The 22,916-nt window shown below is 45.4% G+C and overlaps 1 protein-coding gene across 5 annotated transcripts; it reads left to right on the plus strand.

Annotated features, from left to right (window-relative positions):
• The first annotated feature begins 6 nt into the window (after nt 1-6).
• Nucleotides 7-16,185, plus strand: LOC110487245 (ectonucleoside triphosphate diphosphohydrolase 7). 5 transcript variants are annotated; one of them, XM_036940109.1, is made up of 13 exons: nt 7-130; nt 2,516-2,624; nt 3,915-4,094; nt 4,277-4,482; nt 5,553-5,703; nt 5,851-5,954; nt 6,195-6,254; nt 8,532-8,683; nt 9,099-9,265; nt 11,784-12,108; nt 12,839-12,924; nt 13,537-13,698; nt 13,779-16,185. In XM_036940109.1, the coding sequence occupies exons 2-13, from the start codon at nt 2,617-2,619 to the stop codon at nt 13,993-13,995; spliced, it is 1,818 nt and encodes a 605-aa protein (XP_036796004.1). In that variant the 5' UTR covers nt 7-130; nt 2,516-2,616; the 3' UTR covers nt 13,996-16,185. The 5 variants fall into 5 exon arrangements, with proteins under 5 accessions (XP_036796004.1, XP_036796002.1, XP_036796003.1 ...); XM_036940107.1 differs by lacking the exon at nt 7-130 and adding an exon at nt 699-910; XM_036940108.1 differs by lacking the exon at nt 7-130 and adding an exon at nt 940-984.
• The last annotated feature ends 6,731 nt before the right edge of the window (nt 16,186-22,916 follow it).

The raw sequence follows: 22,916 nt of genomic DNA on the forward strand, positions 1-22,916 counted from the left end.
GCCAATCTCTTGAGGGTTGTCGAGGATAGCTCCAGCCGATAACGGGCCCCACCAGACCGACACTGGCTCAAGGGGAGGCTAAAGTCGGCAAGGGGAATAATGCACTTGGCGGACTGGAGAGGGCTTGTCAGTGAGTCACGCCGGAAACGGTTACATGATTGTGTATTTCACCGGTCAAACATTATGAAATATGGAATGAATCCTAGCGATTGGCTGATTTGCAGTGTAATTATTCATAAAATAAGGCGGGAATAGACCAAAGGGGAGGGATGTGGAAGGCTGGCAGTGACAATTTTATAATCTCCATTTTGGTAACCACAGCAGTCACATGTTTTACTGTAGTTGTTTCCGAATCCAGGGTGTGTGTAATCACCACCAAGGTCAATCATTTGATTCAAATGACATGCATCGGCGCTTACTGCTCATTGGGTTTAGTTATATTAAAATGTGTCCCCAGCATTGGCTTCGAAGGTCATCACTGTTCTGTCTGCTGTGAAATTACTGCGTGAAATGATGCATGACAGGCTCACTGTGCATGCAATGGAAGCAATGCAAGAATGTAAATGTATGCAGATAAATAATATACATCAAAAGATACACAACAGCTATAGATTTTAAACTGACCAATATCAATATGCATTGGTCAAACATGAATGTACAAATCGCACGCACCACACGGGGGCATCATTCAGCACATTGGACAGCGACGTGTTCCGTGACGTGTCCACGTCGGCTACCGGAAAGTACGTCATCTGATGGATTTAAAGCTTTTTATTTTATTTTGCTGGATAAAGATTAATCTCGTTCGAAGAAAATTGATTTTTGTCGTTAATCTGTGACTCGGGGGTAGGATCCACCCGTGATTAAAACGACTGGTATGACGTGACGGACAGTGTTAATTTGTATCAAAGTGAGTTTGGAACGGTGACAATGTCACAATGTATCTAGCCACCTGGGTACAGCTGTAACATTCACCGGAAGCCGGTTAGTTATCAGTATTGTTGTTCTAGTTTTAGTCAATCCAAATCGCTATGTTAATACAAATTCTCTGCACAGGCCACATATTCATTATTTGTTAAATTGCAGTCAGTGGGTGAATTGAGATTAGTTTAGCTTGTAGAGCTAACAATTTACTGGCAAGTAATACATCTTACATAACGTAAAACACTGTTTAAATAATATATTAACTCGTTGGCAGAGCAACCTGGACTCAGGGGTAGACGTAACATGTGGGGGGGATGTATTAATGTGTGGATGCCCATCATCCATTTCGTATGATATGTTACGAATTGCAATTCGTTAGCTAGGTGGCTAACGTTAGCTAGGCTAGAAGTTAGGGTTAGGCGTAAAGTTAAATGGTAAGTGGAAGGGTTAGCTAACATGCAAAGTAGCTAATGGTAGTAAGTACTTGCAAGGTTGTCTAAACATCAAACTGTTGCCCTGGTTTCTCCATGGATATTCAGTTTGAAAGAAGTCGCTGTAAAAAAGACTCCATAGTCTCTACAGGCCAGAATGTTGATAAAACATGTATCTGAGGTTACTTTACAGGTTGTCCTTTTGCCAGAAAGTAGTGGGGATCAAATGTACACAGTAAAGTATTGTTAAATAAATAAAATACAATTGTTTTGCGGCACTGGTAGGTTCTGTCATGTGTATTTTCCATCTCCTGACGCATTTCATGTGATGCACAAAAATGTAACAGTAGCCGAATGTAACGTAAACATAGACCAAAGCACATTCCCTCACACTCAGCTGGAAGTGCTTGTGAAATTTGCCAGCTGATTGCGCGGGACAACATTCGGTCTGTGCTTGACATTCGGCCATTGTTGACATTTTGTGCAAGTTGCGTGCGAATTGCGTCTGCATTGAAAATATAAAACTGATATACAGACCAGCGTACGGAGAGTCTAGTTAATAACACTACTTACATATAGTACATATTTAGCCTCAGATTACTTTCTACATAAGGATATATCAGCGGACAACAGGTAATGTAAATTCAAATGAATTTTTTCAACATTTTGACTTCTGATGGGACTGTTCACAAAAAGTGAGCCTACATGTTAACGTCAAGAAAGGAGTTTATTCATGGAGGCTAAAGTTGTCCGTGATGAGATTCGAACACGCAACCTTTGGGTTGCTAGAAGTTCCCGTTCTACGCCCACCCTGACCAAACACACTCTCTTCATTTTTTTCCTTATGTAACCATACCAAACGTAACATATACTAATTTGAGTTGCCCAGATTTTTGTTTACTATGTTGCGTCTAGTCTATGAGACCAGTCTGGGCAGAGGTAGGAGGGTGCGTTTCTATTGCACATGCATGTGCTGTATCTATTCCTGTTGACACTGCTTTAAACTCAACACATCTAGCTAGTTGGCTGTTCCTTGGTGCCTCTGTGATTTACGAATGATAGGCCTAGTGGACATGAAACATAGGTAGCAACTAACTTGAAGGGATACGTGGTGACAGACTTTTCTTCCGGCGTGACTATCTCAATGTCCTTCTCTCCAGATCACCAGGGGAAAGCAACACCTGGGTCTACGTAGTACGTTCCCAACCATGAGGAGGTGACAGCCAGATAACTCTGCTGCTAGGTCTTGCTGCTTGGACATATGGCAAGGTAACACACACTCTTTATTTGTGGGTTGTATTATTAGCCAATCTAGCTCGAATCTACACCCGCGTAGGATAACCATCCATCGAAATACAGAGATATGTCTAGAGCTGGACCAGGGGTGGTGTGTCTGGAGAGCTGGACCAGGGGTGGTGTGTCTGGAGAGCTGGACCAGGGGTGGTGTGTCTGGAGAGCTGGACCAGGGGTGGTGTGTCTGGAGAGCTGGACCAGGGGTGGTATGTCTGGAGAGCTGGACCAGGGGTGGTGTGTCTGGAGAGCTGGACCAGGGGTGGTGTGTCTGGAGAGCTGGCCCGGGGGTGGTGTGTCTGGAGAGCTGGACCGGGGGTGGTGTGTCTGGAGAGCTGGCCCGGGGGTGGTGTGTCTGGAGAGCTGGACCGGGGGTGGTGTGTCTGGAGAGCTGGACCGGGGGTGGTGTGTCTGGAGAGCTGGACCGGGGGTGGTGTGTCTGGAGAGCTGGACCGGGGGTGGTGTGTCTGGAGAGCTGGACCGGGGGTGGCGTGTCTGGAGAGCTGGACCGGTGGTGGTGTGTCTGGAGAGCTGGACCGGGGGTGGTGTGTCTGGAGAGCTGGACCGGGGGTGGTGTGTCTGGAGAGCTGGACCGGGGGTGGTGTGTCTGGAGAGCTGGACCGGGGGTGGTGTGTCTGGAGAGCTGGACCGGGGGTGGTGTGTCTGGAGAGCTGGACCGGGGGTGGTGTGTCTGGAGAGCTGGACCGGGGGTGGTGTGTCTGGAGAGCTGGACCGGGGGTGGTGTGTCTGGAGAGCTGGACCGGGGGTGGTGTGTCTGGAGAGCTGGACCGGGGGTGGTGTGTCTGGAGAGCTGGACCGGGGGTGGTGTGTCTGGAGAGCTGGACCGGGGGTGGTGTGTCTGGAGAGCTGGACCGGGGGTGGTGTGTCTGGAGAGCTGGACCGGGGGTGGTGTGTCCATAAACACTCTTCCCAGGTAGTGGATCAGAGAGGATAAAAAAAAAATAGAACAAAAAGTGAATCGGCACACTGGTGTAATAGTGTTCTCAAAGGACAACGTCTGGACCACAAACTGGTTGTTCTTCAGAAGGACCACGAGGCAACACACACTAACTGGACTGCTGTGTTCACGTGATGGCAGGATGTGAACTTCAGCATGTGTTTAGGTGAAGAGGTCTAATGTTTATGATTGATTGAAATGTTACCACAGTGTTATGTTATACAGAACTAGTAATGTAATAACTGTGCGTGTCCATGCGTTATGTTGTAGTAGGCTATATCTATGAAAGTAATGAAAACCTCCTCCTCCAGGATCACTTTCTCATGCCTGCCAGCCTCCTGGTACTGCAGTGTGTCCTTGCTGTCTCTGGGTTGTGTGCCCAGGCAAAGGGCCTTCTTCCTGGTGTTCCTCACCTGCTCTGCTCTGGTTTTCCTGGGGGTCTACCAGACTGAGCTCTGGGGTCCCCAGCGCCACAGGGGACATGTCAACAAGTGAGTGAGACGTCAGATGAATGGACAGACAGAATGACAAAGAGAGAGCGAGAGACAAACAGACACGCACACACCAGGCAAAGTGTTTGGACTGCACTACTACTAAGTCAACCCAGACTCTGCATTCATCTGTGTATGGTGTCTAACATGTTTCTCTCTCCATCTCCCGCTATCACCCCTAGATACCTCTCATCTGTGGAGACCATGGAGGCGACTGATGTCACCAACGCAGCTCTAAACTATGGGATCGTGGTGGACTGCGGCAGCAGCGGCTCCAGGGTGTATGTGTACTACTGGCCCCCCCACCATGGAAACCTCCACACCCTGCTGGACATCAGGCAGATGAGGGACCACGACCGCCACCCTGTGGTCAAGAAGATCAAACCTGGTGAGGGGGGGGGGGGGGGGGGGTGGTACAATAACAACAGCAGAGAACAACGTAACTGTTGAATGACCAGGAGAAAAGGATGTTATCCTCTCCAATGCCGTTGCCACATCACAGCAGAAACGATTTGTCTTTACTCTGTCAGATGCCCCTCTACCTCTTTACCTCTGGTACAGGGAGAGCTAACATACAGTAGCTAGTTACCGGTAACTGCCAAAATACAGGAAACGCCAACAGAAAGTGTCTTAGTAGGGCGTTGAGCCGGAACAGATTCTACAATCTGTGTCTGGAACTTTACTAGAGGGATCTTCCATTAGAAATTCCTTCATTTGATGTTTTGGGTAGTGGTGGAAAACGTCTCAGGTGCAGCCCAAGAATCTCCCATAAGTGGTCAATTGGGTTGAGATCTGAACACACACACACACACACACACTTTAAACCCACTAAGCTCCTTTGGGACCCCTTTTTCAATGTCCCTGAGATCCTCTTGTTCTAGCCATGGTTGCCAAAATAATGAGCAACTGGGTGTTTTTCTACATGACCCTAAGCATGATGGGATGTAAATAGCTTAATTAACTCAGGAACCACACTTGGGTGGAAGCACCTGCTTTCAGTATACTTTGTCCCTCATTTACTCATGTCTTTCCTTTTTATTTTGGGAGTTACCTACATGTTCACCATGTAGGGGCGTGGCACCCCAGAAGAAGTTAGTTGTTGTCAGTGTGGAGGGTTTCTACCTGTTTTCCCATGTTGTCAGGCCACATGTCCTCAACCTGCTCCTTATCGCAACATTCTTTCCATTACCCCCTTATTGGCCTGATACCTGAACACACTGGGACTGAGTGGGACTGGGGACTGAGTGGGACCGCAATTACTAAGCAGTTAGCAGCTGCTTTGTTCCCACTAAATGAACTGTAGAATTGACAGAGAAATAGTGAATCTGCCCTGTTACACCCCAGCCAAGGCCACTACCTCATCCTCAACTCAGCTATCGCTAATCTCTCTCTCTTTCTTTCTTTCTTTCTTTCTTTCTCTCTTTCTCTCCTCCCCCCCCCCCCCCCCCCCCCCCCCAGGTATTTCCACCATGGCGCTGAGCCCAGCCAAGGCCAGTGACTACCTCCACCCCCTCCTTTCCTTCGCTGCCACCCATGTCCCCAGGAAGAAACACAAGGAGACTCCTCTCTATATCCTCTGTACTGCTGGCATGAGACTGCTGCCTGAGAGGTAGGCCTCAGCCCTCCACCTCCACTTTGTCAGGGTCCAACGGTCAGCAGGGGGTCAAGCACAGGATCCCCCCCTAGAGATCTGTGGGAGGTTTAGAACATTGATTTATACATCTAACAGCGGTTTAAAAAGTGTTTTTCTCCCCAGTCAGCAGGCTGCTATCCTGGAGGACTTGGTAAGAGATGTTCCAGTGGAGTTTGACTTCCTGTTCTCCAGCTCCCATGCAGAGGTGATCTCTGGGAAACAGGAAGGTGAGACAGAGAGCTGTGAGCCTGATGGGAATATGGTGCAGTTGTACCGAGACACTGGTCGGTTCCTGGGATCACCCAAACACAAACTGTATGCACCACTAAGTGGCTTTGGAGAAAAGTGTCTGCTGAGTGTGTATATACTGGTGTGAAAAGGCCAAATGGTGTAATTGAACTAATATACTGCACCTGTCCTCTGTGTGCTTTGTGGCGTTAATGTTAACACTGCCTTTCTGCCCGCAGGTGTGTATGCATGGATTGGTATTAACTTTGTGTTGGGACGCTTTGACCATGCAGAGTACGGTGAGTGTGAGGTTATGGCTTCGTTGATGATGTCGCTTGTTTGTCCACTGCAAAGGATGAGGCTGGATTTTGTTATGGCTTAGCTGTAGGCCTGAAACATGTCGCTAGCCACCATTTTATAGGGCGTTAGATGCCGTACATGGCGGCTATACCCATGTCTCAAGGCTAGGTTAAGGCCTTCGCAAACAACCATTTTGAGCCATGTTATGACACCATTTTGCCGTCCCAAACCAAATGTCCACGTCGTGGGCAAATTCTTAGGTTGTAAACGATTATCGTCCGTCTTGGCTCATTCAGTGTGACCGGGTCTAGTGAGTAACGCCACGTGCGGTCGTAGGCTCTGACAAAGTTCTAGCAGTGTCAGAATTGATTTGCCTTTATCGTATAGTGTGGCGAGCCGATCCCGGTGACTGACCAATAGGAACGCGGCCGGCACGGAGTATGCACACAACACGATTATTGTGAATGTTCAGATGAATATAATAGTTTGATCTAAACGTTTAGCCTACATGCGCTGCAAGAAGAACGGTTTTCCTGATCATCCTGTTTACATGGACACATCTGAAATCAGGCTACCTGATGGCCATTTTCAGCATTTATCAATCAAAATAAACGTTCTACCACAGTGACCATGTTATTTTGGGTAAGCCTATTTGATTCTGAGTTCGGACATATAAAGTTTGTATGTGGAAAGTATGTCTAAAATGCATAGGGGGAGAGCCAGGGTGAAAGTAACGCACCCATTTGCTCAGATAACACAGAATTTAGAACGCCGTGGTAAAGTCCGCACGTTCCCAATGCAGAGGAGGAGCTCTCTGCAAAAAAACCAGCCCGGTCCAAACATGTTTCGTCGAGTTATTAACAAAAAGTGGTTTTGAGTGACGTTTAAAAATACCGACCCGGAAGTGTTTTCCGGCTGTGGAGTTGTTTAGGACTTTAATGGTTCCAAACATATTTATTTTTCTTCACCAATCTAGTGACTAAATGACATCACAGGTTCCAAGTATCATGCTAGCTAGTCTTGTGTGTACGCCTGGGAGAAGTTACAGGAGAGAAGGGTGGGACCAAAGTAACACAATGTAAACTGATGACCTGGAATAAAATCAACTCCACTTCTAAGCACGGGGCCATTGTCTCATCTCCCTCTAGTTCATATTGCTTTTATAATGTCAGCAAAACATTGACATGTGACGGAATGTTTGCAAATGATATGACATCATTACAATTCTGCCTTAATCAATTGACTTGACAGATCATCTTTTCAAACTTTTATCGTCAGGTTAGTGGTTAAAAATATATCTTATATATATTCTTGTGGTCAGTTATCTTCTGTCAAGCCATGGAAATGTGATGAGCAGGATGATTTTGCCGTTTGTGAAGAGAATGAAGTCGTTTATTCTATCAAGACACGAGAAGCGCGCCTGACAAGGACCGCTGCAGCGCACCTGATTGGTAGAGCTAATCATGAATAGTCAGTGATTATTGTGAACAACATCTCCTACTACCTACCATTAAAGTGAGATGAGAAATGATGGTTAATATAGCTGTTATGTGATCCATTTTAGTCCCATGTTTAGTATTGTGGTTAGTTAATTTTCATAAATTACGAACCTATAGCATTAATTATTCAAATTGACACAAACATGAAATGATGGCTGATGGTACATTTGTTGAAAGTAACGAGCATGACAAACTAGGAACGTGGAGATACTGTAGATAATGTGCACTTCTCGCCAGCTGTTGTTTCCATCCCAAAGCTGTGTTCATCCCTCTCTGTTGGCAGGTACAAAAGTAACGTTGCCGTAGTTCTGTGTTCTCTTGTCTATTTCATTTCAACTCATTTACCCTAGAAGTGCTATTACCGTTGCTAATGGTAGAGGACATGTATAAGTTGTGTGTCATAAAATATGGTGTCTCTAGCTCTGTCGATCTCTGAGTAATTAGGAAAAAAACAGCGTTACTTTCGTCCCAGTTCTCACTTTCAGTTTTCACTGACTCACTTCACTCGCATGCTCAGATCAAATACAGAACTGAAGCAAGTTGTCAAATCTGGCCAGGATGATCAATATTTTTATTTGGTAACATTGCGCAGTGTGACATGATAATCGTAAAAGACTGAATCCGACTAGTTAATTATGATGATGAACCAGATTTGACAGCATCTGATGGCTTGTTTGCCAAAGGGTGAAGCCGGGGTTTGTGTATATGGACATGCATTTTTGAACAGACTGTTGGTTACCCATCGTTGACCTGACACTCAATTCTCCATTTTCCTAGAAGATGATGCAATGGTGGAGGTCACTACAGGGTCACAGAACCATCACCCAATTAGCCGGCGGCGTACAGTGGGCATCATGGACATGGGCGGAGCCTCGCTGCAGATAGCCTATGAGGTGCCTAGCGCGGTCCACTTCAGTTCACCTGAACAGGTAAGGAAGGATCCAGCTGAGCGCTCATATTCTCATTGTATTTGTGTGGTATGACTGGTTGTTGTGTATACTGGTAGGCCTGGTGTTAGGGTTTAGTAAACCACACCATGTATTGGAGATAATGTCTGCGTCCTGATTCTCCACACCAGGGTCGCATTCATTAGGGCACACCGTAGCGAAACATTTTGTAACGGACAAAAGAACGTGCATTTCGTATCGGACACATTTAGGTAGTCCTTCCCTGTTTCCATGTGTTTTCTTCCATTTGGTGCCTTTATGAATCTCCCATTTATCGCAAATAATTTAACGGCAAGATCTTTACAAAGCTATTATTCAAGGAGTAGGGTGAAGTTGCTACTGATCTTGGGCCAGTTTAGCATTTAGCATGTATATGGTTCTCTGTCTCCCTCTACAGGAGGAGTCAGGTAAGAGCCTGCTGGCAGAGTTTAACCTGGGCTGTGATTCAGAGCACACGCAGCACGTCTACCGTGTATATGTCACCACGTTCCTGGGGTTCGGGGGGAACATGGCTCGACAGCGCTACGAAGACCAGCTGGTCAACTCCACCATCACCAAGAACAGGTAGAACCGGCAGGGGGACACACACACGGACACAGAGAGTGCGAGACACACACACACACACAGTGCCTAGTCAGACCCCTTGGCTTTTTTTCCTCATCAATCTACCTACACACAATACCCCATAATGATAACGCCAACAGGTTTTTAGAAATGTTTGCTAAGTTATAAAACACCAGGGGTGTAAAGTACGTAAGTAAAGATACTTTAAAGTACAACTTAAGTAGTTTTTTGGGGTGTCTGTACTTTACTCTACTATTTATATTTTTAAACTACTTTCACTTTTATTTCACTACATTTCTAAAGAAAATAATGTACTTTTTACTCAACATTTTCCCTGACACACAAAAGTATTCATTACATTTAGAAAATGGTCCAATTCACACACTTATCAAGAGAACATCCCTGGTCCTCCCTACTGCCTCTGATCTGGCAGACTCACTAAACACAAATGCTTCATTTGTAAATGATGTCTGAGTGTTGGAGTGTGCCCCTGGCTATCCTTAAAGAAAGAAAATGGTGCTTGTCTGGTATGCTTAATATAAGGAATCTGAAATGATTTATGTTTTTACTTTTGATACTTAAGTATATTTAAAACCAAATAATTGTAGACTTTTCCTCAAGTAGTATTTTACTGGGTGACTTTAACTTTTACTGGAGTCATTTTCTATTAAGTCTTTACTTCTACTTAAGTATGACAATTGGGTACTTTTTCTACCACTGTAAAAAATAAAAAACACATCACATGTACATAAGTATTCAGACCCTTTACTCAGTACTTTGTTGAAACACCTTTGGCAGCAATTACAGCCTTCCTGGGTATGACTCTACAAGCTCGGCACACCTATATTTTGGGACTTTCTCCCATTCTTCTCTGCAGATCCTCTCAATCTCTGTCCGGTTGAATGGGGAGCGTTGTTGCGCAGCTATTTTCAGGTCTCTCCAGAGATGTTCGATCGGGTTCAAGTCTGAACTCTGGCTGGGCCACTCAAGGACATTGAGAGACTTGTCCAGAAGCCACTGTGTGCTCGTTTTTATTTATTATCGTCATTATTTTCATTATTTAACTCGGCAAGTCAGTTAAGAACAAATTCTTATTTACCATGATGACCTACCCCGGCCAAACCCGGACGAAGCTGGGCAAATTGTGCGCCGCCCTATGGGACTCCCAATCACGGCCGGATGTGATGCGGCCTGGATTTGAACCCGGTACTGCAGTGACTCCTTGAACTGAGATGCGGTGTCTTAGACCACTGCGCCACTCGTTGTCCTGTTGGAAGGTGAAACTTCGCCCCAGTCTGAGGTCCTGAGTGCTCTGGAGCAGGTTTTCATTAAGGATCTCTCTGTACTTTTCTCTGTTTATCTTTGCCTTGATCCTGACTGGTCTCCCAGTCCCTGCTGCTGAAAAACATCCCGACAGCATGATGCTGCCACCACCATTCTTCACCTTAGGGACGGTGCCAGGTTCCCTCCAGATGTGACACTTGGCATTCAGGCCGAAAAGTTCAATCTTGGTTTCATCAGACCAGAGAATCTTGTTTCTCATGGTCTAGAGAGTCTTTAGGTGCCTTTTGGCAAACTCCAAGCGGGCTACTGAGGAGTGACTTCCATCTGGCCACTCTATAATAAAGGCCTGATTGGTGGAGTGCTGCAGAGATGGTTGTCCTTCGGGAAGGTTCTCCCATTTCCAGAGAGGAACTCTAGAGTTCTTGGTCACCTCCCTGACCAAGGCCTTTCTCCCCCGATTGCTTAGTTTGGCGGGGAGGCCAGCTCTAGGAAGAGTCTTGGTGTTTCTACATTTCTTCCATTTTAAGAATGATGGAGGCCACTGGGTTTTTGGGGACCTTCAATGCTGCAAAAAATGTTTGGTAACCTTCCCCAGATCTGTGACTCGACACAATCCTTTCTCGGAGCTCTGCTGGCAATTCCTTGGACCTCATGTCTTGGTTTTTGCTTTGACATACACTGTCAACTGTGGGACCTTATATAGACAGGTTTGAGCCTTTCCAAATCATGTCCAATCAATTGAATTTACCATAGATGGACTCCAATCAAGTTGTAGAAACATCTCAAGGATGATCAATGGAAACAGGATGCACCTGAGCTCTCATAGCAAAGGGTCTGAATACTTTTTTATGTGAATAAGGTATTTCTGTTTTTTATTTTTAATAAATTTGCAAACATTTCTAAAAACCTGTTTTCACTTTGTCATTATGGGGTATTGTGTGTAGATTGCTGAGTTTAGACTTATTCTAATTTTTATTATTTTTTAATGTAACAACATGTGGAAAGAGTCAAGGGGTCTGAATACTTACCAAAGGCACTGTACATACATGCATACATACGTACACAATGGCACACGCATATACAGACACATTCACACTTGCATAAACAGAGGGTCACATTCTTAAATTCATCACCTTGCTACAATTTCATCTCAACACCTTGAGTCTGAGAACTCAATGATTGATTGATCAACTGACTATCCCTTCCTTCGTGACACTTCCTGGTTGTCCTCCAGGCTGACAGGCGATCAGACAGGCATGATGGAAGCCACGCCCCTTGCGGACCCATGCCTCCCTGTCGGCCTATCAGACGTGGTGCGTCGGGACGGCCGTGCGGTCCACCTGAGAGGGCAGGGGGATTGGGCGCGGTGCCAGGGGGCAGTCAGGCCTTTCCTGGGTCTCCACAACGGCACCATGGGATCCCCCAGGGGGGTGTACCAGGCCCCCATCGACTACAGCAACTCAGAGTTCTACGGCTTCTCTGAGTTCTTCTACTGCACCGAGGATGTATTGAGGATGGGGGGACCGTACGACAGCGCTAAGTACTCCAAGGCTGCCACGGTAACCACAGCTCCTCATTCTAGAACTTATCATGATCAGATATTCTAGACCTGGGTTTCCTCTGTCATTAGCTTGGCAGGTTAGGTTTCTCCTCACTTAGCCCTCTTGTTCCCGATTTTTATTTATTTATTTTAAGTCTGGTTTCAACAAAAAACAAGTCCTTTGAAGATGCCTTTCTGTGCACTGCCTAAGAAATCTAAGGGAAAATATTGGTTTTGTGAAAGGCAAGAAAATTACTTTTGTCATTCTCTTCAAGTTAGCCTGGTACCAGTTGGTTTGTGCTGTCACGCCACTCCTTGTCAGGTTTGGCATGATGATGAGGAGTTGGAATGATAGCCTGGTACCAGTTGGTTTGTGCTGTCACGCCACTCCTTGTCAGGTTTGGCATGATGAGGAGTTGGAACGATAGCACAAACAGGTCTGGGAACAGGCTGTCACGCCACTCCTTGTCAGGTTTGGCATGACGAGGAGTTGGAACGATAGCACAAACAGATCTGGGAACAGGCTGTCTCGCCACTCCTTGTCAAGTTTGGCATGACGAGGAGTTGGAACGATAGCACAAACAGATCTGGGAACAGGCTGTCACGCCACTCCTTGTCAGGTTTGGCATGACGAGGAGTTGGAACGATAGCACAAACAGATCTGGGAACAGGCTGTCTTTTAAGCTCTTATATCGCCAAGAGATCTTTCCAGGAGGTAACTCCGTTCTCTCCTGTCTGTCTGTCTGCAGGACTATTGTGCCACCAAGTGGTCAACCCTCACCAAGCGTCTGGACAGCAAGCTGTTCTCTAAACAAGCAGACTCCTCCAGACTGAAGTAAGAAACCCTTCAACCCAGTTACCCAGGCTACCACTGTACTCAATATGTCTACTAGATATTCATCTGTAACCCCAGTTACCCAGTCTACCACTGTACTCAATATGTGTAATAGATATCAATCTACTACCATCTGTTACCCCAGTTACCCAGTCTACCACTGTACTCAATATGTCTAATAGATATTCATCTGTAAACCCAGTTACCCAGTCTACCACTGTACTCAATATGTCTAATAGATATTCATCTACTACCATCTGTTACCCCAGTTACCCAGTCTACCACTGTACTCAATATGTCTAATAGATATTCATCTGTAAACCCAGTTACCCAGTCTACCACTGTACTCAATATGTCTAATAGATATTCATCTACTACCATCTGTTACCCCAGTTACCCAGTCTACCTCTGTACTCAATATGTCTAATAGATATTCATCTACAACCATCTGTAACCCCAGTTACCCAGTCTACCGCTGTACTCAATATGTCTAATAGATATTCATCTACTACCATCTGTCTGGAAATGCCTATTTAATAAAAATGGAATGCGTATTGTGCATACCTTACCTCAGCATACATCACCTCATCAACCACCTCTCTCCCTGTCCAGGTACCAGTGTTTTAAGTCAGCCTGGATGTTCCAGGTACTCCACTCAGGCTTCAGGTTCCCTAAGGACTACCCCAGCCTTAAGACTGCTCAGCTGGTCTATGACAAGGAGGTGCAATGGACCCTGGGAGCCATCCTGTTTAAGACACGCTTCCTGCCTCTCAGGTCAGTAGGCACTTTGTGTGTGTCTGTCTGTCTGTGTGTCTGTCTGTTATTAATCCGTCTCTCTCTCTCCTCTCTAACAGGGACCTCCAGGCAGAGTCATTTAAACAGGGCCACTCCAACTGGCTGCGTTCCTCCTTCGTCTACAACCACTACCTGTTTTTTGCCTGTATCCTGGTGGTCCTGCTGGCCATTCTACTGTACATCCTCCGCCTCCGCAGGATCCACCAGCGAGAACAGAGGCAGGCAGAGGCCCTGGACCTGCTCTGGGTGGAGGAGGGGGAGGCTCTTCTGGCCTGACCCAGGATCAGTTTAGACTCTTTCTTGACCTGAGGCCTTGGGTGTGGGGGGGTTACTGATCTAGGATGAGTCGAGATGCTCTCAGTAACTGGTGTTCATAGCCTGGTATGCACAGCTCTAGGATCAACCTTTCACCCTCTGAGTTGTAGGCTTGACTGGTGCTCTATTTGTTAAGAGGCACTGATCTAGGATCAGATTATCAACCGCAAATCATGACCTTGACTTGGACCAACGCCCTGTTGGGACAATGATCTAGGACCAGCTTAGTCACGCTGAATCATAAAGTTGACTTGGCTAGAAATGCAATAGCAACGTCATCCTACAACTAAGGTTTTAATTATGGGGGTGCTGGACACTCCCGTTTTTTACTAATCTTTACACCCCAGATACAGATATCAACGTTGACCTGATCGTGAGCACCCTTGTAAAACAGAAAATATCAACCAAGGTCCAAATCACTATTTATAGTAACCTCTGACCTAGAGTGTTGATGTAAACATAAGTAGGAGGGGCCATGGAACTGGAACCTTCAAAAGGGGGAGGAGAATTGCAGGATGTGGGCGAAACATCATAAAGGGAGAACTAGATCGTTAAAACAACGAAACAGGAGAATCCCAACAGGTGAAAGCCTGAGGACCGAGCCATTCTATTTCTATTGTAGATAATTCACTGTTGCAGAGGGACCACTGTGTTGGCCATTTTGTGTGAAGGAAGGTGAAGCTTGACGTTTGAGGCTGAAGTTGCCCTTAACCACAGATCTAGAATCAAGTAACCTACTCCTAATCCTAACCTTAACCATGAGGGGGATGCAAATAAAATCTGACCCTGTATCTGTGGTTAGTGGTAACTTCTAGCTACTCTTTGATGAAAAGGGTGCCTCTATGATTGTCTGTTTTGGACAGTATTGTAACCACGATGATAGTTTCTATCTGACCAGTATACTTCCTCTAAATCTCACAAACAGGAAGTGCATTAATTCCTTAATAATCCCACTGTGGGAATGCTTTTGTATTGAAAAACTACAATGAGGAATCAAACATGGGGTGGCAGGTAGCCTAGTGGGTTACAGCGTTGGGCCAGTAACCGAAAGGTTGCTTGATCGAATCCCCGAGCTGACAAGGGAAAAATCTGTTGTTCTGCCCCTGAACAAGGCAGTTAACTCACTGTTCCACAGACGCCGAAAGACGAGGATGTCGATTAAGGCAGCCCCCCCCGTACCTCTCTGATTCAGAGGGGTTGGGTTAAATGTGGAAGACATTTCAGTTGAATGACTGGGACCACTGACTAGGTATCACCTTTCCCTTCTCAAACAATTTATTACAGGGGTTCATTGAATGTCCTTAACGTTTTTAAACTGTTTGTTTTGGTGCTGGGAACAGATTGTTCTGAGCCAGTTATGTTGATGACAAACTAGGAGTGAAACGGTTTGTCAGTGTTTAATGGATTGAAGTTGATGCCTTCTGATTGCATTGTGTTGAACTGTGGTACACACACACACACACACACACAACTGAACTCCCAAGTTGTGTGTTACGATGGGTCTATGTCAGACTGTCAATGTTAGTTACCCACCAGCTCCTGCCCTGTACTGTAAATATCCAATCAGACATCACTATCAGTCTGCTCTACTCCTCTTGATAATGTTGGGAGGTATTGCTGTTGTTAAAGGAGATGCATTGAATTGCTAATCAAAGGACCCATCTTGTTATTTTGAAGCTGTATAATTTGAGTCGTCACAGTGCAAGTGGAAGTGTAGCGTCAGTGATTTTAATGTCAATTCATCACACTTCCTTTTAGCTTTGGACTCTTTCTCCGGCTGAAACCTTCAGGGCAGCATTTGAATGGGGTCTTATACCTTCCCTCGGTTTGACCCGTTTGTTTTGTTAAAATCTACAAGAGGAAGGGGCCTCTAATTGTTGCAGCTCTATTTTGAATTTTGACTCTTCCTAAAGAAGGACCAATGATCAACTGGACCAAGTTTGTGTTCCAAATGGCACCCTATTCCCTATATAGTGCACTACTTTAGAGCAGGTCCCATAGGGCTTGGGTTAAAAGTATTGCACAATGTAGTAAATAGGGTGCCATTTGGGACGTACTCCTAACTGTCTTGTCGGTCTCTTATTGAGGAAAAATAACTACATGGATGTGGAAAACAAACATCTGTTTTAAATAAATCAACGTTTTAAAACATGTTGCTTCTCTCTGGGTACTTTCTCTTTGTTTAGGGCCAGGGTCATATTCATATTCTTATTATTCTTATTCAGGTTCAGTTCAGGTAGTCCCTCCCTGTTTCATTCCATTTCTTCTGTTTGGTGCCTAGTGTATATGACTGAGCTGGTTTAGCAGGTCTTGGTAACGTGTGTCAATGTGCCCTGACATGAACCGAGGTTGGCAGCTGGCACTTTCCAGGGCATTCTGGGTGTTTATATCATCCAGGTACGAGAGACGGGTGCAGGTCGATGTGCCAACGGACCAAGGCTGACACTCCCCGTTTTACTTTCTTCAGGGATGGAATTATCCAGAATAACCTTGTGTTTGGCTTTCTCTCAGTTTGCTAACAATGTAGGAAAGGAAACAAGGAAAGGAAACAAGAAGGGGAAGCTTTAAGAAGATTTGGCCACTGTCCAAACAAATTCTTCTCTAGGGGAAACAAAAAGAGCACCCTTACCAACCTGTTTTCTTAAAAATAGACTTTAATACAACAGCTGCATATAAATATTAAAATATTCATTATAATGGTGTACAGTACACTCACACAGAACAAAAACAAATATTAGGCTTCTATTTGTACGGCACTTAGTACTCTTTTTTTTCTTGCTGCTTTTTAATGTTTTTAAAAAATGTTATTCCATTCTGTATTTTGCCAATCCAAAGCGTTTATTGTACTATTGTGATTATTGTAGGTTATTGAAAACAGAGGGGGGGTTAGAGTTGTGAAGGGATATGGGGGGTGCTGTACATGACATGATGACACTGTTCTGGAATGTATCCTGTTTGTAGTCCAGAAGAGATTTTTGCAGTTCCAAAAGAGCTCCTCGTGTCCTAGAACCTGTGTTCTAGAATGTCCATTCCTCTTCTTACTTCGCTCTGTTAGAAAATCATTGGTTTGGGTATCATTTGTCTTCCTCTGTCTAAACCCCATCAGGACTGTCAGGGTAACAAACCCAGAGTCTCCGAGCTCTCCTGTCTCGGGGCGTCACGTCATCTTTGAAACAGGAGAGGGCCTCCAGTCTCTGGGAGGACAATGTGTGTGTGTGTGTGTGTGAGAGAGTCTTCATTTCAGGACCAGTCACTGAGGGGTCACTGTAGTCCCACCAGGGTCATCTTACATCCAAGCCCATTCAGGCTTTAAACAAAACACACACATGCCTTCTTCGGCTCTCTCTCTCACACACACACACACACTGATTGAGCTAAGGGGGAATTCACCTCCTTAGTTTCATCCATTTCAGACAGTGAATGGAGAGAATCGTGTTCTCCACCTACAGAAGACCAACTAGATTAGAACACGAGGTAATGCTCCATTCTTCCTGGTATGAACATGGAAAAAGTAGCAAGAATACTTTGTATTGTTGTCAACCTCGTTATAACATACTACAGTATAGGCCTAGACATTTGGCAGAAAAATGCATCCTACACGTGTAATACAGTGCTCAAACTTGTTGAACCATTTGTCAGTTCAAACTGGATTCAGCCCTTGTTGTCGATTGCTCAAAGGCATTCTAGAACTGGGTTTCTAAAGGCAGTATTATCAGGAAGGATCCGTCTCTGGGATCGGCTAGCTCTCCCTTTTGGTATGTCAGAGCCCACTCGTTTAGTTTCCCTTCAGTGTGAGGCTGTGTTAGACCAGGGAGCTGGGTAAATGGCTGGTCTGAAATGGCACCCTATTCCCTATAGGGGACTACTTTTGACCAGCGCCCTACAACCGGAGTCCTATGGGCCCTGATGAAAAGTAGTGCACTATATCTTGAACAGGGAGTCAGTTCGGATGCACCCAATCTGTGATCGACCAGATGGCTGGATTCTTGTTGTCTCCCCCCATATGCCAGGTGGCAAATCGGGCTGAAGGTGGAGCTCTGACTCGACTACTTTCCCCTGGCACCCCCCTTCTATTCAAGGTAAAACATAAACAGTGTTCTGAGAAGCAGAGTGAGTGGGAGGAATGCTAGCAGAGTGTAGAGAGAGTCCTTGCCAAGACCTCGCCGCCACTCCCGCTCCATCAAAGTTAACCCAAAACACAACCCATGAAACGGTACATGAACAGGAAGGGAAAAAACACATCCAGTTAGTGTAGGCCTAAGTGGGAGGAAAAAAACAACAGTTTGTGAGTTTGTTAGTTATTTCTACAGTTGTTGTTGTTGTTGCAGAAAGCAGCAGGAGGGCAGTGCTAGTGCTCCTGCCAGAGAAGAGATCGTGTGACTATTCTGGCACGGTGTGTGTGTGTGTGTGGAGAAGAGAAGCCTCCCAGAGAGAGAAATATATAACCACAGTACAGTAACACTCACTCTCCACCATTTTACCAACACAGAGCGAGGCAATCAACCAAAGCTTGCATTCCAATTTCAATACTAACCAGCTTGAAAGACATGATAGAAATGACTATCAGGACCAGATTACAACCAGTTCTGGTAATAAACTAGTTGTAATTATTACTTCAACCAGCTTTTGCCCACTGGGTACACAACACTATCTGCCCACTACATTGCTCCATAATACATAGTACAGTAGTATGCTAGTATGGACATTTGGAACACAGAAAGTCCTAACTTTGAGTCGAATTGTCACTTAGTCATGTATTGAAATCAATGGGAAAATGTCACTTACGCGGAAGTTACTGTTCACCCCTAAAAGAGATGATGATTATCATACTAGCCACTGTGAGCTCAAATCACAACGTGTGTTTGTGAGTTCATCATGATACACATTATGAGTAATGTTAAAAAAAACCATTCAGAGAGCATTGTGTTGTTTTGGGTTGATTTGGAAGAGGCCTGTCCCCTAGTAAAAGGTGCCTCAACGTAATGTCAGACCTGCCTGTCCATTTGGTCGTCCTCTCCAGTGTCTCTTCTTTTAATCCAGCCACCATCTGTCTTTGGCATCGTGTTCCCTTATAGTGCTCCGGGCTGCATTCAGGACTACCAAAGTTACACGGAAACGTTCCAGATTGAAGCCCGATAAGGAGTTTTTCCGTTTTTGTACTGTGTAATAACCAGCCTGTGTCCTCTTGCTCTGTTTTAAACTTTTAAAAATGCTGCATTCCTTCTTTCCTCTCCTCCTTGAAAATCATATTAGTGATAATGTCAAGGAAGAGAAGGATGTTTTTAAAAGTATTGAAACAGGACATTGGTGTTTCTATGTATCTTCACACCTCAGTATTGAGGACCAGCAGCAGCCGGTGGACCTGAGCACCAAATAGTTGAAGGTAAATGACCCTTTAGCCTGCTGGAGCGGCGTTCTAATGGATGGAACTTCCATAGGTGAGAATGGAACATTGGCTCTGGAACGCAGCCCGGGTTTCTCAAGCTTGGTTCTCTTTGAAAAAACAGAAGAGTATTGCTTAACATCGCCATGGCGATCTGTCACTCCCACCTCTGAAATTGTCCTGCCGTGAATGTATTTATTTCTCCTCTTGTTTGGTTGCTTTGACTGTGTACATCGTTGGGGAAAACCCCACTGGGCACAGACGGCAATTCAATGTTTATTCCACGTTGGGTCAACATAAATTCATTTGAAATGAAGTGGAAACAACGTTGATTAAACCAATCTGTGCCCAGTAGGTATGTTCATTGCTAGGTTGTTTTGTTCAGGCATACTGTACTGTAGGTTATGTGGCTCATAGATCTAGTAGGCACTACAAACACAACATTTGCCTTTCAACTTGAACACAACATTCCACTCTCTATGTTAACACATTTCCCTTTCAACGTTAAAGGCCCAGTGCAGACAACATTTTGATTTCCTGTGTTTTATATATATTTCCACTGCACGGCAAGAGGTACAGGAGCGCCAAGTCTAGGTCCAAAAGGCTCCTTAACAGCTTCTACCCCCAAGCCATAAGACTGCTGAACAGGGTCAGGTACTTCATTTTCACTCAGAAATATTTGATATTAAGATAAAATGGCTGCATTGGACCTTTAACAAAGTTTCAACTTCAGCACAACATTGCCCTTTCTAGGTTACCACAACATTGCCCTTTCTAGGTTACCACAACATTGCCCTTTCTAGGTTACCACAACATTGCCCTTTCTAGGTTACCACAACATTGCCCTTTCTAGGTTAACACAACATTGCCCTTTCTAGGTTACCACAACATTGCCCTTTCTAGGTTAACACAACATTGCCCTTTCTAGGTTAACACAACATTGCCCTTTCTAGGTTAACACAACATTGCCCTTTCTAGGTTAACACAACATTGCCCTTTCTAGGTTAACACAACATTGCCCTTTTAACGTTAGCAGAATGTTCTGCCACGTTGTTGCTCAGGTGAGAAGTTACATTTCACCAAAGCACCGTATAGTATACTGAACCAGAAACCATATTCACCATTTACAGACCCAGACAACAGTTTCTGTTGCTGAAAACCATGACCAAATACAACAAATAGGCTGCCAATCAGTAATCTTGTTTAAAAAAAAAAAAAAAAGGTGCAGATACATGACTCTTTAGAAGGTGTTTGGTTGTACCCACCGCAGTGCAAATAGGTTTTGTGACTGGCGTGACCAACGACACTCTCTGGCCTTTAAAACACAATGTTCTCTGGTCTGCATCACGTCGGACTTCTGCTACAACACCACCTTTGGCTTGGCCAACAAAGGCAGCACCATAGAGTTAGAAAGAGGGCTGTAGAAAAAAAAGGAGACCCTCTTTCTAACTCTATGGGCAGAACAGAACTCAGACACTCTAGTCGCTATAAGACCATCCCCACTTTGTGGGAGCATGGCTTTGTGAGTAAACAAAGCAACAAAACAGAAACAACTTTAAAGACAAATGTAACAAAAACGCTCCACCACAATAGCTGTTGACTCTTGTTGCCTTTAAGAAAGGAAGGTGCACTACAGGTTCACATTAGGAGTCGGACGAAGCAGAAGGCGCGGAGAAGGCGTGGAGAAGGCGTGGAGGACAGACACATCCCTTTGTGTTTTCTGTTTATATCGAACACAAACACCCAGACAGCGTTATGCTGTAGCGCTAAAGGCAGACCGATAGGAGCTTTCAGTCACTTCCATAGAGATGGGAAAGAGAGAACACCTAACTTTATGGGAAGTGCACCCTCTATTCATCTCTATGGGCATGTCCTGTATACGCTAGCCTTACCCAACACTCCTCTCAGATTGAAATGTTAACAGTGATTTAATGAATGTCTGATTGATGTATCAAATCAACCTTTTTTTGGCAATAATACAGGTAGCAAAAGACATCTTTTTCATAAAGGATGTGTGAGGGTAAACATTAAAACGATCAACGTTTTTTTTTAAATGAATCAATTCAACATCATCTTCAGATTGATGATACAATGATTGGGTAACGGCAGTAGTAGGAGTGAGAGGGTTGGGTAACAGCAGTAGTAGGAGTGAGAGGGTTGGGTAACAGCAGTAGTAGGAGTGAGAGGGTTGGGTAACAGCAGTTGTAGGAGTGAGAGGGTTGGGTAACAGCAGTAGTAGGAGTGAGAGGGTTGGGTAACAGCAGTAGTAGGAGTGAGAGGGTTGGGTAACAGCAGTAGTAGGAGTGAGAGGGTTGGGTAACAGCAGTAGTAGGAGTGAGAGGGTTGGGTAACAGCAGTAGTAGGAGTGAGAGGGTTGGGTAACAGCAGTAGTAGGAGTGAGAGGGTTGGGTAACAGCAGTAGTAGGAGTGAGAGGGTTGGGTAACGGCAGTAGTAGGAGTGAGAGGGTTGGGTAACGGCAGTAGTAGGAGTGAGAGGGTTGGGTAACGGCAGTAGTAGGAGTGAGAGGGTTGGGTAACGGCAGTAGTAGGAGTGAGAGGGTTGGGTAACGGCAGTAGTAGGAGTGAGAGGGTTGGGTAACGGCAGTAGTAGGAGTGAGAGGGTTGGGTAACGGCAGTAGTAGGAGTGAGAGGGTTGGGTAACAGCAGTAGTAGGAGTGAGAGGGTTGGGTAACAGCAGTAGTAGGAGTGAGAGGGTTGGGTAACAGCAGTAGTAGGAGTGAGAGGGTTGGGTAACAGCAGTAGTAGGAGTGAGAGGGTTGGGTAACAGCAGTAGTAGGAGTGAGAGGGTTGGGTAACAGCAGTAGTAGGAGTGAGAGGGTTGGGTAACAGCAGTAGTAGGAGTGAGAGGGTTGGGTAACGGCAGTAGTAGGAGTGAGAGGGTTGGGTAACGGCAGTAGTAGGAGTGAGAGGGTTGGGTAACGGCAGTAGTAGGAGTGAGAGGGTTGGGTAACGGCAGTAGTAGGAGTGAGAGGGTTGGGTAACGGCAGTAGTAGGAGTGAGAGGGTTGGGTAACGGCAGTAGTAGGAGTGAGAGGGTTGGGTAACGGCAGTAGTAGGAGTGAGAGGGTTGGGTAAAGGCAGTAGTAGGAGTGAGAGGGTTGGGTAACAGCAGTAGTAGGAGTGAGAGGGTTGGGTAACAGCAGTAGTAGGAGGGAGAGGGTTGGGTAGCAGTAGTAGTAGGAGGGTTGGATAACAGCAGTAGTAGGAGGGTTGGATAACAGCAGTAGTAGGAGGGTTGGATAACAGCAGTAGTAGGAGGGTTGGATAACAGCAGTAGTAGGAGTGAGAGGGTTGGGTAACAGCAGTAGTAGGAGTGAGAGGGTTGGATAACAGCAGTAGTAGGAGGGAGAGGGTTGGATAACAGCAGTAGTAGGAGGAGTGAGAGGGTTGGATAACAGCAGTAGTAGGAGGAGTGAGAGGGTTGGGTAACGGCAGTAGTAGGAGGGAGAGGGTTGGATAACAGCAGTAGTAGGAGTGAG

This window comes from Oncorhynchus mykiss, chromosome 13, assembly GCF_013265735.2.
Source record: "Oncorhynchus mykiss isolate Arlee chromosome 13, USDA_OmykA_1.1, whole genome shotgun sequence".
Taxonomy (NCBI): Eukaryota; Metazoa; Chordata; class Actinopteri; order Salmoniformes; family Salmonidae; genus Oncorhynchus; species Oncorhynchus mykiss.